At 32.3% G+C, this 16771-nt stretch overlaps 1 protein-coding gene across 1 annotated transcript; it reads left to right on the top strand.

Moving 5' to 3' along the window:
• Positions 1-682: 682 nt before the first annotated feature.
• Positions 683-3268, top strand: LOC115997654 (probable 2-oxoglutarate-dependent dioxygenase AOP1). The gene is made up of 3 exons (XM_031237249.1): positions 683-1068; positions 1998-2322; positions 2838-3268. Exons 1-3 carry the CDS (start codon positions 683-685, stop codon positions 3081-3083), a joined length of 957 nt encoding a protein of 318 aa, XP_031093109.1. The 3' UTR covers positions 3084-3268.
• Positions 3269-16771: the final 13503 nt, after the last annotated feature.

Here is a 16771-nt window from a genome sequence, read left to right as displayed (position 1 = left end):
TGCTGTCTTCTTTGTACTGAATGCTCTGATCTTGGGGGAGCTGTTCCATTTGGAACTATGTTTGATTTCGAAGGTATTTGAGCATCCTTAAATCTCCAGACAAGCTACTGCTCTGATCTATCTCATGAGGTGCTTTCAATTTAGCGATCCGATCTATCTCATGATCAGGTGCTTACAATTTAGCGAGGGAATTAATCACTGTGTCCTAGGGTGGAAACTCTGGACTACAAAAAAAATGGGGTTGAATTGATCTCGTCTGTAGGGACATCATTGTGTTTAGAGTTTTTGTAATTGTATTTGCTAAGCATTAAATATTCGTCGTAATATTTGTTATTGAACGGAATCATCACCGTAATATATAAATCTACAATTATTATTTTAAAATGGAAATTTGTATGAAATAATGATTTAAAAATTGTTCATCACGGCATATACAATACAAAAATATTATACAATATAATATTTATATATGACGTTTCATAGAAATAATATAATTGTGAAAATATTCCATTCATAAGTCTCCAAAAACAGGTTTTATGCAATGACAAGTGATAATACGCCAATTTGGACATCTTCTAATGAAATGAAAGTTACTTATTAATTTCCCTCCTCCCACAAATCCTACAAATTAGATCCAACTTTTCAGAATATTATAAAAAAAAACGAAAGAAAATTAAATATAATGGGTTCCTTAACACCCTTAAAACTTCCTGTGATTGATTTCACTAAGGAAGACATGAAACCCGGCACATATTCCTGGGTTTCAGCTCGTCGAGAATCTGTGTCGGCCCTTGAAGAGTATGGCTGCTTTGTAGCATTGTACGATAAAGTATCATCAGAAGTTCATGAGAGGGTTTTCAAAGGTTTGGTGGAGTTGTTTGATCTTCCTACGAATGTTAAAGTTCAGAATAAGTCCACAAAACCCTTGTATGGCTACGTGGGACAAATCCCAATCGTCCCTCTTTATGAGAGCATGGNTGAGAGCATGGGCATTGATCATGCGAACACTCTTCAAGGAATTCAGAGCTTCACAAAACTCATGTGGCCTCATGGGAATCATGATTTCAGGTATCATTAATTTAGCTAATTCAATTCATCCTTTTATTTTTATTTTTATTTATTTATTTATTTTGAGTGACGAGGGAAACCCGCAATCACTATTTGAGAGTATGCGTGGTGTACTGTAAGTCCTGCCTTATGACCGTAGCCGACAAAGCTTGGACCAAAGGGTGGTAAATCAGTCTGGGTTTTCCATAGCAGCTCAAGCCAAGAAAGCCAATAGCCGCTTCTACGAGAGTCGAACTTGTAAAGTTGTGGTAATTAATAGTTGGACCAAGAAAATTAATAGGCTGCTCCACTTTATCTTGTGACCCTAATCGGAAAAAGTCCAAGGGAGTAAACACCGGTTGTCTATAGTTGACTAGTTCAGACCACAAAGGCCCACTATTATATTCCCACAAATTAGAGTCAAACTTATAATATTATGGTTACCAAGTATGGCTACGTGGGACATACTTGGTATGTCTAGGACCAAAGGGTGGTAAACAACACCAGTCTGGGTTGCTCATAATTAACAGCTGATCAATCCAAGAAAGCCAATAGCCGCTTCTACGGGAGTCGAACTTGTAAGGTTGTGGTAATTAATAGTCTGGCCAAGAAAATCAATAGGCTGCTCCGGCCACTTAGCCTTGTGATCTAGTCGGCAAAATACTAAGGAGGTTAACCAATCTAAACCGATTGTCTATACTTGACTAGTTCAGACCACAAAGGCCAACTATTATATTCCCATAGATTAGAGTCAAACTTATAATATTGTGGTTACCAAGTAAACAACCTGACCAATTTGACTATGATTGCCGGCCTCTTCCATCAATTCATTTGTTTAGAACTTGTACTAGAAGACGTTATTTCATGTTTGTTACATATATTAATTACTTTCTTTGAATTGTCAACTTGAATACCAACTAACCATTATATATATTGTTGTGTTTGTACAGTGAGGCAATGCTGGTGTACTCAAAAGTAGCAGCAGAGCTGGAAGAAATGGTGGTGAGGATGGTGTTTGAGAGCTATGGCGTAGAGAAGTATTATGAATCCCACGTTAAGTCTGCGTGTTATTTGGCAAGGGTTATGAAGTACAGAGAAGCCCAAGAGAATGAACCTAAATTAGGGTTTGTTTCCCACACAGACAAGAGTTTCATGTCCACAATTTATCAGAATTGTCATATCAATGGCTTGGAGATCAAGACTAAAAATGGTGATTGGTTTGGTGTTCAGCTCTCTCCTTCTTCCATTGTAGTCATGGCTGGTGATGCAATTATGGTATGCATGTTTCTTATTTGCTTAGATAGTTGAAAAAGATAGTGAAAAATTGAGATTTTTTCAAAATATCTCCTCCGTCGAGTTTCCAGGGTAAGAACGCATTAAAAGGTCCTCGGGATTGAAATGCAATCTTTTAGAATGAGTAAATTACCAAAATAGTCCATCGACTATATTGATTTCACCTTTTTGATCTTATTCATTTTGCTAATAATATGCTAAAAAAAAATTGCGGTCTAAGTCGTCTGAGGATCAAAATGGTTAAAAAAAAATGATAGTCGAAAGATATAATTAGTCAGTCAAAATGACTAGGACCAAAAAGGTGAAATCATCATAGTTGTGGGACCATTTTGGTAATTTATTCATTTTAGAATATATACTACACCTACAGTGTCTTCCTTTTTATTTTTTTTAAATAATTTTAATTTTTTTATTGTTTCTTTAAATATTATTTGTTTAATTAAAATATAATATGATTTATATAAAAATAATAGAAAAGTGAAATGTATTTGGAGCAGGCTTGGAGCAACAACAGAATAAAATCTCCCCATCACAGAGTGATGATGGAAGGGAAAGGTCCAAGATACTCTATTGCTCAGTTCTCCTTCATGGAAAAAACCATGATTCAAACTCCCACTGAACTGGTTGATGATGATCATCCCTTGCAGTTTAAGCCGTTTGATCACCTCCATTATCTCGACTTTTTTAGCAAAGAGGAGAATCGTCGACTCCCCTGTGCTCTCAAGACTTATTGCGGTGTTTAACCTGCTACACTATAGGTATTCTCGACAATAAAGATCTTGTATGATCTATAAATATGTCCATTATTTCACTTGTGGTTGTGGAACCAAAATTGAGCATATTTAAAAATGTGTATCCTATCTTTTGTAGAACGTTAGATATTATCTTATATGTGTATATGTAATGTTCCTTCTTAATTGAATTGTATGCCCAATTATTAATGGAATCAAATGTTATTTGCCAATACTCAACAGTACATTTGATCATTTAAACAATATACTCTCATACATAGCAATCTCACACACACTAGTTTGTGTTCAGGTGAGAACCTACCTTATTGTGTAAACTGAGAACTAATGCACACCCTTAATGTTGCATCATCCAATGATCAGAACATAGTGCACAGAAAACGTAAACTCAGGACGCGGTGCACAACGTGTGTGCATTGTGTACTGTTGTAGATGTCATGCACCATTCACTAATCTAGATAAAGGACACATATTTATTCTCAGATAAACATGTTAATATATATAGGTTCTCATATGAACCTAAATATATACATATATGAAAGTTATTTCTAAGGTTGGTACAAATTAAAGAATCTGATCTAACCTGGTGTTACTCCACTTTCTTGTATATATATATGTGCTGGCCTGGCACCACGTTTCTATGTATATATGTTGACCAAGCTTGCTTTTGTTTGACATATGTTTGGAGACTGGAGTAGGGCTATTTTGTCTGTCTGATTTTCCGAATGGAATGGACCTCTCGTTTCATTAATTAGTTCTACCTCATCCAGGCTAGTGGACTTGGCCCATATACACTAACCACTCTAACAGTGAAGTAAATGTTTAAAAAAAAAAATACAAGTCGGAAAAGAAAAATTAGAATCAATTATCAATTATGTTTAATAAATATAAAGTAGTTTATGAATAATCAGCTTGATTGGTGTGAGTAGTCGTGCACTCTCATCCTTTAAGAGAAGTTGAGACTTGAGAGTTTAAACTCCCTCTCGTATAGAAAAGTCAATCTGACCAGCACTTTGCTCCTTAATTGGACCTACCTGGTGGACTTGCTCAGGACACCTTGTCCTTGTGGTATGACAAAAAAAAGTAGCTTATACTATTGTTAATATTGCAAAAATCCTGCCTAGGTACCGATTAATTGGCGCCTAGGCGCTGGCCGGCCGCCTAGCGTATCACCATAATCAATGGTCTAGGCGGCTGGCCGACTAGGCCGCTTAGGCGCTGATCGCCTAGGCGTCCTAGGTCGTCTAGTCGACCAATTAGCTATTGTTCTCTTTTTTTTTTTTAATGGGTTATTTCACTCAAAAACATCGTTTTGAGCGAAATAACCCTAAATTGTTCAAACTCTAGATATTTTGTAGGTTAATATTTAATATTTTAATATTGACTATTAAAGTATTAAATAGTTTATAATTATCAAGTCTTAAAAATTAATTTTTAAAAAAAATAAAAAATATATTGAGCATGTGTCATTTTCATTTTCTTTTTTGATGGGTTGGAACAATAATTGTAATGAGGTAGCCAATAAAAAGAATAGAATATTGTACAACATATATATAAGCTAGGCCGCCATGAGCAATAAAAAACAGTCCAAAAAAATTATGAGCAAACATGGTTGGCCATAGCAACTGGCAACAGGTAGATGTATGAATTGAAAGGGGATGTGCCCTACGCCTACGCCTACGCCCAAAAAAAACATAATGACTTCCAGTAACCTCGCAACCTCAATGATCACAAAAACCATTCGACCAACCAACAACGTAACCATATCAAACTCAATTGTGCTGTTTCCATCCTCCAGCCTCCATCAATTCCCAACATTAAACTATTCCTATATGTCAACTGCATATATGCTTCTACATCATATACACAATACATATATCCTTACTCTCAAAAACACTTATTAGCTTCCTTCCATCTGCTGCTCTGATCTTAGGATGGAATGAATTCCTAACATTAATCAATCCAAACTTGCGGCGGCGCATCAGATCAGATCAGTGGTTACGTTATTATGCATATATCAAGTCTTGTACCTAGTTTCCAAGCTGGGCCTACACCCTAGCCTAGTCATTAGTCTCATCTGTGAGACGAGTCGGGTCGAGATGAAAATGCAATACTTATGTTGGAAAATGTAATACTAATCATGAAGGAATTATTTATTACTTATAATGGAAAGTATAATACTGTTGAGGAAAAATGTAATAGTTTTAGATCAAAATGTAATATTTGAGGGTTGAACAGTTACTTATTATGAGGAAGAACATAACACTAATCATGGATAAATTGATTGGTTGATATATATATGAATTCAATGATATTTGGAGCATTTTAGATGCATGTAGAGTCATTGGGAACCAATGAGAAGTTAAGGAGATGGATGCAACACCCTTTACGGAAGAGCCAAAGAATGGTGTTTTAATTTCAATGGTTTTGATCATATAGGCAAACCAAGGTAAAAGTGGATCAAAAGATTAAAGAGTTGCAATTCTCGCACAACTTGTCCACTGCTATATTTCGATCATATCTTAGCGTAGGATGTCTAAATCAAGTGATTCTTGCGACATTGGAAAGCCAACTCAAAGGGATACGACTTTTATGAAGACCATCAAGCTTAATTCTGATATTAAAGTTGTCGAAAATAGCATGGAAAGAAGTAGATTTCCTCTGGGACGCCTATTGAAGATGGTGCCAACCATTGGTCTAAAAAATCAAGTTTCTAAGCATTTTGGAAATGGTTGATAATAATCAAACTCATGATTATTAGGTGCAAGAATTATGTTTCATTCACCACCGCACCTTTTGGGCATTATACTAATCAATATTCTTGCCAAGCTAAGGGAAGGATTGATGTGGTATAGGATTACTAGATACCTTTTTCATTCATGTAAATATTGTAATCCGTAATAGCTATTATTGTAAATTTCACAGAGAAACACAATTGCTTTCATTTCGAAATAATATAAAAATAATGCCAAAAAAATAAATAAATAAAGAGACAAATCAGATCAAACAATGAAGTAAACGTCAAACTGGAGGACCACATCGTTGATCCCCACTAGCATGCTGTCATTAACATCTATATATACATATATGTGTGTATATATTAGTGTACTTGCAAATTAATGATGTTTGTTTGTAGTCGCTAGGAATCCAAATTCTGAGTCGTGTCAAGAAAGAGCCACATTATTTCAGAAATTTAATGTGACGTTACGATATATATTTATGTGTAGTATTATGTTAATAATATGGTCCAATCAATTCTAGTACCAGATTGAAAGCGAACCTGTACTAATGCCAAAAAAAAAAACATAACTTAATTCAAATTAAATAAAGATTACATTATCTTTATCAAGCTCCTCTTATTAAGCAAAAAAATTATAACTACTAGTGAAAGTAAAACTTTATTTTCTTATATTTTGTGTAGGAGTTGGAGTTACACAAAGTTTAATATATGTGTCTACATGCACGCATGTATATATACATACATACATGAGAACAAGTTCATAGGAGAAAACTAAGAACTAATTACAACTACCTTACATCTAGAAAAATTGAACGCACCAGATCATTTTTTTTAAAAAAAATGCGGTAGCAGTTTCGTAATTATAATCAACTTTACTATGTAAACGTGAACACTAAAATCTGCAATTTTTAGACTTTTTTCATGTTTGCACATTTAGTATTAACGTTTTGAACATTTAATGTTAACATTTTGCATATTTAGTATTAAATGTTTGCAATTAGGGTTCCAATTTTAGAGTTTTATGACTGAATTTTTTTATTTTATTTAGTGGTTCACTTTTTACTGCTTAATATCAAACATTTATGGTTTATATTTAAAATTTAGCCTTTTCGTTGATTTTATTGAATTTACCAGGTTTGCATATTTAGTTGTTAAAGATTGCATATTTAAATGTTAAAGTTTGCATAGTGGAGTTGATGATAATTACGAAACTCCCATCGCGTTTTTTTTTTATATATATATAAATATGATATGATCTGTTGAATTTTTATAAATGTAAAGTTGAGATTGGTTTTTATTTCTCTCCTAGGGAAGTGTTCTCATAGAATCCATAGCCTATATATATATATATATATATATATTAGCTAGGGGTGTAAACAAGTCGAGTGGCTCGCAAGCCGTTCGGTTCGAGCTCGAGCCGACTCGTTAGATCATTGAGTCGAGCTCAAGTTTAAATATTTTTTGCTCATGGCTCGTCGAGCCGATTGCGAGCGCTCTCTCTCTATATATATATACCCCTATTTCCCCCACTGTTCGGACCATGTTTGTACTCCACAAATGACTAAGTTGTGCATTAGAAATAGGTTTATATAGAGGTTGAGACAATTTTCATTTTTGGCATTGTCTACCACTAGCAGAGGAACACTAGCACTTCATTGTTAAGCATATAGGAAATGCAATAGCAAAAAATAGTACTTTTTTTGGACCTGTTATTGACCTAGACCCATCAATTTGGTTTAGTCAATTGTGAAAAATCGGTTACTTGATTATCAATTACCTAACAAAAATTTTCAATTTTTAACTCAAACCCACTGAAATATGAGAATACCTCAATATATAGAAAAAAAAAAAAAGCAAGAATAAAATGTGATGATTTGCGGGGATTAAGATCCTGAAATTTATTAGGACTCTGTATATTCTAAGCACACTAGAATTATTCTTTCTCCTCTTTCTTGTATTATTAAGTATATATCATTTAGCCTGGGACAGCTCAACTGGTCACAAGGGTAAAGTTTAGGAGAAGAGACCAGGGGTTGAGTCTTACCAGCCACATTGTGGGAGCTGTGTTCAGTTGAGTTACCATGATTTAACCTTACAAACAACTTAATACTTTATTTCCATTAAACTATATGTTTTTGAAGACTCAACTTGTTCTCTTTTTCTCGTGGATACATTGATGTCATATTACCATGTCCAGTTTCATTTATTAAGGCTCTACATTGATGTCATATTACCATGTCCAGTTTCATTTATTAGGGCTCTGCTTGATTGCTCCGTTGTAGTTAATCATGCGACCGAAAATTTGGTTCGCTAAAATTCTTTTATTTTGTGCATGCCCATCTTGTCTCCGTCTAATGAAGTTTTATATATGTTGTATAGTAGTGGGATATGCCATGCCCCGGGCCCTATGACAGACTATTGAAGTCGCCTTTGGGTCTTCTTCTCAGGCACGATATATAAGTCTCCATAGTCGGCTGCAATCTTTGCGCTAGGAGATTCCACTATGAGTGAGTATCTTGGCAAAGTCAAAGTTTTAATTGGACTTCTTGCAGAAGCCGGCCGACCAATTAATTTGAATGAACAAAATCTCTATCTATTTAAAGGCCTCCGCCCTAAGTAACGCGTTATAATCTCCTCATTGACTACTAAAAAAAACCTGTGATAATTGATCAACTCAACAACTACCATTTTATTTGTGACAAAGTAGTATCAAAGCAAGTACGAGTAAACTACATATTCACAAAAAGACCAACTGATGGCTGGACATCTTCACCAAACCACTAACCATAACAAGGTTAAATGATCTAATTAAGAGACAAACATATTGTTCTCTATAGAGAACCTTAGAATTCTTTCTATTATAGGCACTCTAGAATTCTTTCTCTCTCTTCCTATATTATTGAGAATATATCATTTGTCATTCTTATCTTGACGAGGATTCTTTTTATCCTTATAAATGCATATTTTCCTGGACTTTAAATACAATGTATTGATCAATAATAAGATCATATTTAGAACAATTATTCTCATTGAATTCAATAATAATCAATAGGGAAATAACAATTTTCATCTATGAATGAATTATAGAAAATTAAAACAACACTTTTCGTTCTTCAATTATAACATTACTATTTTTATCTTTTAATAATTATTTACAAATTAAAGTAGTGGTTCTCTTCGTCCTTCAGTTGTCCGCAAAGTGACTTTTTTAAAGTCAACCTTAATAGAACATAAGGACTAACAACCAGCGTAATTAATTGGGGGACAAAAATATAATGTTAGTTCTCTATAATTAAGGACGACAAGATATAAATACACTTATAATATCATTGAGATACATAATTTATCCAAATATAAGTTAAGAAAAATCATATTTAAAGTTCAAAGTAATAAATAAATTCATTTGAAAAAAAAAGGTATAACAATATCTATAATATTTTTTTTTAGTACTATAAACTTTATTACAAAGTAATATACATACAAATAATGAACCCAAATAATTTTAAATAAAAATGCAAATAATGCACATACAATGGAAACCTAATAATTCATTGAATAATTGTGCAAACACTTTTGTAGATTGAGACCTAAAAATAAAAAGACTTTTTGAGTGGATGGACAACGTCTTTTACCGCATGATCCATGACGTCATTGTGTCTTTTTACTTTTTTTTTTTTTTTTTTTTTGCCCTAATAAGAATCTAAAATTAGTGAATCCTATTCCATATTCCTTAACCTTTTGTCCTCCTTTAAAGCAATTTGTAATGCTACCTTTTTCTCCTATCACGATAAATATACAATCTTTAAATTAATAATAATAAAAATAGGTGTTTTTTTTTTCCTATTAAAGTTTCTCTGTATTATTCACTGGCAAGTTTTAAAAAGAACTTAAAAAAAATTATTAGCTTTGAGCCTTTGAGAAATGAGAATTGGTCGACTTGTTATAATTAGTTAATACCTCAATCTTAATTTGAAATCGATAAATTAATCTAATAAGACCAAAAAAGTTTAGGGTTAAGGTACAAAAATTTAGCCGAATAAGTCCAACATTGATAAATCCAATGGTCTGAACAGGTTAGCTCGAAATTTAATGGACTAGCTCGATAGCCCTAACCACTTAAGACTATTGTTTGTTTCACAAGTGAAGTGATGTGAAACAAAATATGCATGAGGTTTATATGTAAGCTCATATTTAGTTTTTTTTTTTTAAATTACTTTGTAAATAACATTTTAACAAATATATTATTAAATTTATTACAAAATAAAATAGTTTTTTATGAAAATAAATAGTGAAAACTTTTTTTTTTTGAAAGAAATAGTGAAAACTTAAAACTTATTATAATTAGAGATAATACCACAAATGGGCATCTAACTATTGGGTTAGTACTCCTTGTAGCCTTCAACTTTTATTCAACCAAAACACGTACCTTGACATTCATTTTTAACCACAAATAGTCATTCGTTAAAACTTATATTAAATGGGTTTCAAATCTAAGGGTATTATATTACTATCAAATCAAATAATATGATTATGATTACCTCTTTTAGATAATTATGTAGGTTAATTTAATATGAATATGATTACCTCTTTAAGAGAACTATATAGCAACATAATTACTTTCAAATAATAATAAAATTAAAGTTATTAAATATGAAATCATATTATAAAATGTAAAGTAAAAATATTATTAATATATAAATTATTCTCATATTGTTAAGCTAAAATATTATTCTTCTTAGACTAAAATCTATAAAAGATAAATATTTATTATTATTCCAAAAGTACAGTTATATAGTTATAGTATCAAACAAATTAAATTAATTGATGATACAATTTTATGCTATAGGTTGATAAATTACAATAAAAAAAATACTTATTTTGAAAATTTAAAAAATCCTTTCACAAATAATAAACGATTAACATTACACTTTCATCTTAAATTTATCTTATAATATTCATCTCCTTATGTGGTAATATATTTGATTAGATATTATTTTTTATTATATATTGAGTAGATTCCCTTTTTAACTTGTGGTAGGATCAACGAATTAATGAACAAATCAATGTTTATAAATAATTTTATTACCATTCAGAAGGTGAACATAGACTCGAATGTGATAGAATTCATGAGAGAAAATAACATATATAAATAAGAGTTAGTAATATGAAGTTAATTTATACATATATAAAGTACTTCTTATTTACATATAGTTAAGATGAGATTAATTATATTGAATTACAATCTATGAGAGAGAATTATTTTTCAATATTGTCAAAATACTTTTATTGTTTTAATTTATAGAAAATCAGCATCAGCTACCTAAAGGTGTGATCGGGATGAAACCACCTCGTGACCTAGAAAGAAAAAGCTAGACTACAATGAAGTAATTAAATTGACCTAGGTAAGCTATCATAGTTTATCAACTCAAATTAATAAGACCAATAAGTAGTTTCTATCAATAATCAAACTTGAAAGCTTGTCGTTATCAAGTCAACTGTCTGACCAACTCGCGCGATTGTGAGTTCCCCTAAAATGCATTTATTAACAATTACAATTTGATATCTACTATTATGTACAATAATTCACCTCTTATTTTAGTTGTTTTGATGCTTATTTTCTTTATCCTAGTGAAATTGAGAGTTGTTTGTGTGTTATATTGTCCCAAGGGATGAATTATCCACAAGTAGCAGCAAAGGAAAAATTTTGGAATATTTTGGACAAGTTTTGGAAGAAAAGAAAATTACCTAAGGAAAGGAAAGGAATCAAGAATAAGAATTGAATAAGAATTGGAAGTTGCCTCATGGGCCCAAGGCCCATCTATATCCTATATATTCTACATATTTTCTACAATTTAAAGAGTTGCCAACCCTAGTTAGTTTGAGGTTATTTTTCTCTCTTCTCTTTAGATTTCCCTAGCATAGTTTAGATTAGTTTTACATTAGATTATTTAATTTCAAGTTTGGAATCTTGGATTGAAGTTGGATTTGTTCTTCATCATTAGTAAAGTTCTCTTCTTCCTTTATTTACTTTCTTTTCAGATTTCTTGCAATGTTTATGGTTATTTATTATTGCTTTGCTTTGTTTACTTTTATGATGTATGAGTAGTTAACTTTTGTGTTTGGATTAGGGTTCTATTGTTATTCTTGATGTTAGGTTTATGATTATTGCATAAAGGGATAATTTATTAACCTAGGGTTTTTATGCTTGAATTGGATTATAAATTTCTCTTATTGATAATTGATGCGCAGCTTTTATTGATTTGCTTTGGAGAGGATTTCATCGCAACGAAAGTTGGGCGAAAGACTCAGCCTAACCAATTTTAACCCAATTTTTGCTACTATGAGAATATGGGTAATTTGGGGGCTTACAATGCTTTTGTGTTTAAGGTTATGATTGATCCATCACGAAAGTGAGGTAATCTTAGCCTAATTCTAGTTTATTGATGGTGTTGGGATACTTGGATTGGGCATCGACATGACTTTAGGCTAAATGAGCAATCCATTGATCATATTCATACTAAATTAACTCACATAATTCTCTAAAAGAAGTAACCATAATCATATTAATTGATTTGACAATAATACCTCTAACACCCATTTAACAAAAATTTTAACAGATGACTATTTATGATTAAAAATGAAATTCAAGGTATATGTTTTGGTCGAATTGAAAGTTGATGATGACTAAAATGAGTACTAGCCCAATAGTTTTTTTTTTTTTTTTTGAAAATAAACGTAGCTATTCCATTAATTCATAACATAAAACGCTTACATCAACGATCAATGAAATGATAAACCATTCCTTACAGTCAGACATAGAAACAACTTTTCTAACTATGCTATAGAAAACTTGAATCGCAGACTGTTTCATAACTAGGAAGCTATGTTCCTTTAAGGAGCTTAAAGCTTCATCAAAGATCTGGGTCTTCATCATCATTCTTTTTTGCTCGCCCAGGATAAGATCAACACTTGCCGAAACCAAACTAAACGATTTATGCTAATAATAATGAAAAGCTCGTGAAAGTAACGAGAGGAAAAAGCCCGTGAAAGTAACGAGAGGAAAACACAATAATAGAGAAAATAAAAAAGTGGTAAAGCCAAAGTAGGGTTGGGAGTTCAAGACTACCAACACAAACCCCAATACCTACCTACTATTATTTTATTCAAAGGGAAAGAAAACGGAAGAAGAAGATCTGTGGCGGTGGTCGGAGGCGGACGGAGCTGCGACGGTGGTCGGGGNACTCGCGCGATTGTGAGTTCCCCTAAAATGCATTTATTAACAATTACAATTTGATATCTACTATTATGTACAATAATTCACCTCTTATTTTAGTTGTTTTGATGCTTATTTTCTTTATCCTAGTGAAATTGAGAGTTGTTTGTGTGTTATATTGTCCCAAGGGATGAATTATCCACAAGTAGCAGCAAAGGAAAAATTTTGGAATATTTTGGACAAGTTTTGGAAGAAAAGAAAATTACCTAAGGAAAGGAAAGGAATCAAGAATAAGAATTGAATAAGAATTGGAAGTTGCCTCATGGGCCCAAGGCCCATCTATATCCTATATATTCTACATATTTTCTACAATTTAAAGAGTTGCCAACCCTAGTTAGTTTGAGGTTATTTTTCTCTCTTCTCTTTAGATTTCCCTAGCATAGTTTAGATTAGTTTTACATTAGATTATTTAATTTCAAGTTTGGAATCTTGGATTGAAGTTGGATTTGTTCTTCATCATTAGTAAAGTTCTCTTCTTCCTTTATTTACTTTCTTTTCAGATTTCTTGCAATGTTTATGGTTATTTATTATTGCTTTGCTTTGTTTACTTTTATGATGTATGAGTAGTTAACTTTTGTGTTTGGATTAGGGTTCTATTGTTATTCTTGATGTTAGGTTTATGATTATTGCATAAAGGGATAATTTATTAACCTAGGGTTTTTATGCTTGAATTGGATTATAAATTTCTCTTATTGATAATTGATGCGCAGCTTTTATTGATTTGCTTTGGAGAGGATTTCATCGCAACGAAAGTTGGGCGAAAGACTCAGCCTAACCAATTTTAACCCAATTTTTGCTACTATGAGAATATGGGTAATTTGGGGGCTTACAATGCTTTTGTGTTTAAGGTTATGATTGATCCATCACGAAAGTGAGGTAATCTTAGCCTAATTCTAGTTTATTGATGGTGTTGGGATACTTGGATTGGGCATCGACATGACTTTAGGCTAAATGAGCAATCCATTGATCATATTCATACTAAATTAACTCACATAATTCTCTAAAAGAAGTAACCATAATCATATTAATTGATTTGACAATAATACCTCTAACACCCATTTAACAAAAATTTTAACAGATGACTATTTATGATTAAAAATGAAATTCAAGGTATATGTTTTGGTCGAATTGAAAGTTGATGATGACTAAAATGAGTACTAGCCCAATAGTTTTTTTTTTTTTTTTTGAAAATAAACGTAGCTATTCCATTAATTCATAACATAAAACGCTTACATCAACGATCAATGAAATGATAAACCATTCCTTACAGTCAGACATAGAAACAACTTTTCTAACTATGCTATAGAAAACTTGAATCGCAGACTGTTTCATAACTAGGAAGCTATGTTCCTTTAAGGAGCTTAAAGCTTCATCAAAGATCTGGGTCTTCATCATCATTCTTTTTTGCTCGCCCAGGATAAGATCAACACTTGCCGAAACCAAACTAAACGATTTATGCTAATAATAATGAAAAGCTCGTGAAAGTAACGAGAGGAAAAAGCCCGTGAAAGTAACGAGAGGAAAACACAATAATAGAGAAAATAAAAAAGTGGTAAAGCCAAAGTAGGGTTGGGAGTTCAAGACTACCAACACAAACCCCAATACCTACCTACTATTATTTTATTCAAAGGGAAAGAAAACGGAAGAAGAAGATCTGTGGCGGTGGTCGGAGGCGGACGGAGCTGCGACGGGGGTCGGGGCGGAAGAAGAGCGAGAGGAAACGTAGAAGGGGACCAAAACCGCCGGCTCAAAGCTCCATTAGAGCTCCGGCCGGAGGCCGGCGGTGGAAGCCGAAGTTGAGCAGCAGAGAAAAGCTTTTTGTTTTAGAGAGAAAAGGGAGGCAACATTAGTACGTGAAGATTTAATTTCCTTGGCTGGCAGTCAAGTAGCGTACTAGCCCAATAGTTAGATAACCATTTTTTGGTATTAACTCTTATAATTATTATTAGTTTTTTTTATGCGCGATGCGCAAAAACTGTGTCCAATACTAATATTTTTATTAAAATTTTAAATTTATTTAGATTTTTGATATTTAAATTATTGTAAATAATAATAATAATAATGTAAATATTTTTATAAATTTTATATTTATATTAACATATAACTCAAATATATAATATGTATATATTATTATTATTGAAGAAAATAAGAAAATATATAGTGGATGCATGTGCATGGTAACAATAGTGGAAAAGATAACGGAAGTTATAACGGTAGGGGTATGTTTGTCTAATATATTGTAAAGTACAATTTTTATAACATAATGTACAAAAAAATTTAACGGAAAAAAACGGACATAAATGAAGGGTATAACCTTCATTCACATATGTTATAAATTTCTGTATCTTGTGTTGTGAAATTCAGTGTCTGAACACAAATTATGTACCTATATCAAATTTGAAAAATAAGTGAATATATAACATGTGTATCTGTCTTGTCTTATACAATTTTGTATCTTACGAGTATGAATTATATACATCGACCATCGTCATTTCAATCAAAGATCCATAATGCTATATGGATCTTAACCCACGATATAAATTGCGGATGAAACACTCATGCCATAGCACCCTCAAACCACATTGATCATGGATGAAACATTTCAGTGAGAAATCAATATATAGCTCTTTTTTTGGGTGACAAGATCAATAATTCTATTTTTGCTCCATATAAACGTGTAACTTTTGTTTATTTATTTTATGAGTAAATACCAGTGGAGGTCCTCCGACTTTGATGGCACCGCCACTTTTAGTCCTCAACTTTTAAATTAACCACTTTTAGTCTCCCGACTTTGATGGCATTGCCACTTTTAGTCCTCAACTTTTAAATCAACAATTTTTAGTCCTCTTACTTTTGTTTCTAGCTACCTATGGTCCTTCATTTACAATTGGACATCTAATGTCATTTTCTCAAGGACAATTCAGTCATTTTGTCCAAAATTTAGTGTTAACAAAGCAGAGTGGAGAATATGGTTTCTTCAATTATTCTGATGAGGAAACATAATCCTTAATATATTAATTATGAAATGACTAAATTATTCTTGAGAAAATGACATTAGATGTCCAATTGTAAAGGAAGGACCATAGGTGGCTAGAAACAAAAAGTAATAGGACTAAAAGTGGTTGATTTAAAAGTCGAGGACTAAAAGTGGCGGTGCCATCAAAGTCAGAGGACTAAAAGTGACTGATTTAACAGTTGAGGACTAAAAGTGACGGTGCCATCAAAGTCGAGGGACCTCCACTGATATTTACTCTTTATTTTATTTTATTATTTTGTAATTTGTTGTGATGGGTAGCTAGGGCTGTAAAGTGGGCCAAAGCCCGCGAGCTGGCCCGCAATCGCCCCGCGGTGAGGCGGGTTAGGGTCATGAAAAAATAGGCCCGCGAAAATGCGGACCTATTGGGACGGGCCAAAATTAAACCCCGGCCCGCGGGCTAAATTAAAAAAAATAAAAGTATATATATATATATTCACACACTGTGAATATATATATATTCACGCACTGTGAATATATTTGAATATATATATATTCACAGTGTGTGAATATATATATATATATATATATATACACTTATACTGTGAATATATATCCATTGTACTGTGAATATATATATATATATATATATATATATATATATATATATATATATATATATATATATATATATA

Source organism: Ipomoea triloba, chromosome 11 (assembly GCF_003576645.1).
Source record: "Ipomoea triloba cultivar NCNSP0323 chromosome 11, ASM357664v1".
Taxonomy (NCBI): domain Eukaryota; kingdom Viridiplantae; phylum Streptophyta; class Magnoliopsida; order Solanales; family Convolvulaceae; genus Ipomoea; species Ipomoea triloba.
The sequence above is the reverse complement of the archived record's forward strand: the minus strand, read 5'-3'. Positions and strand labels throughout refer to the sequence as shown.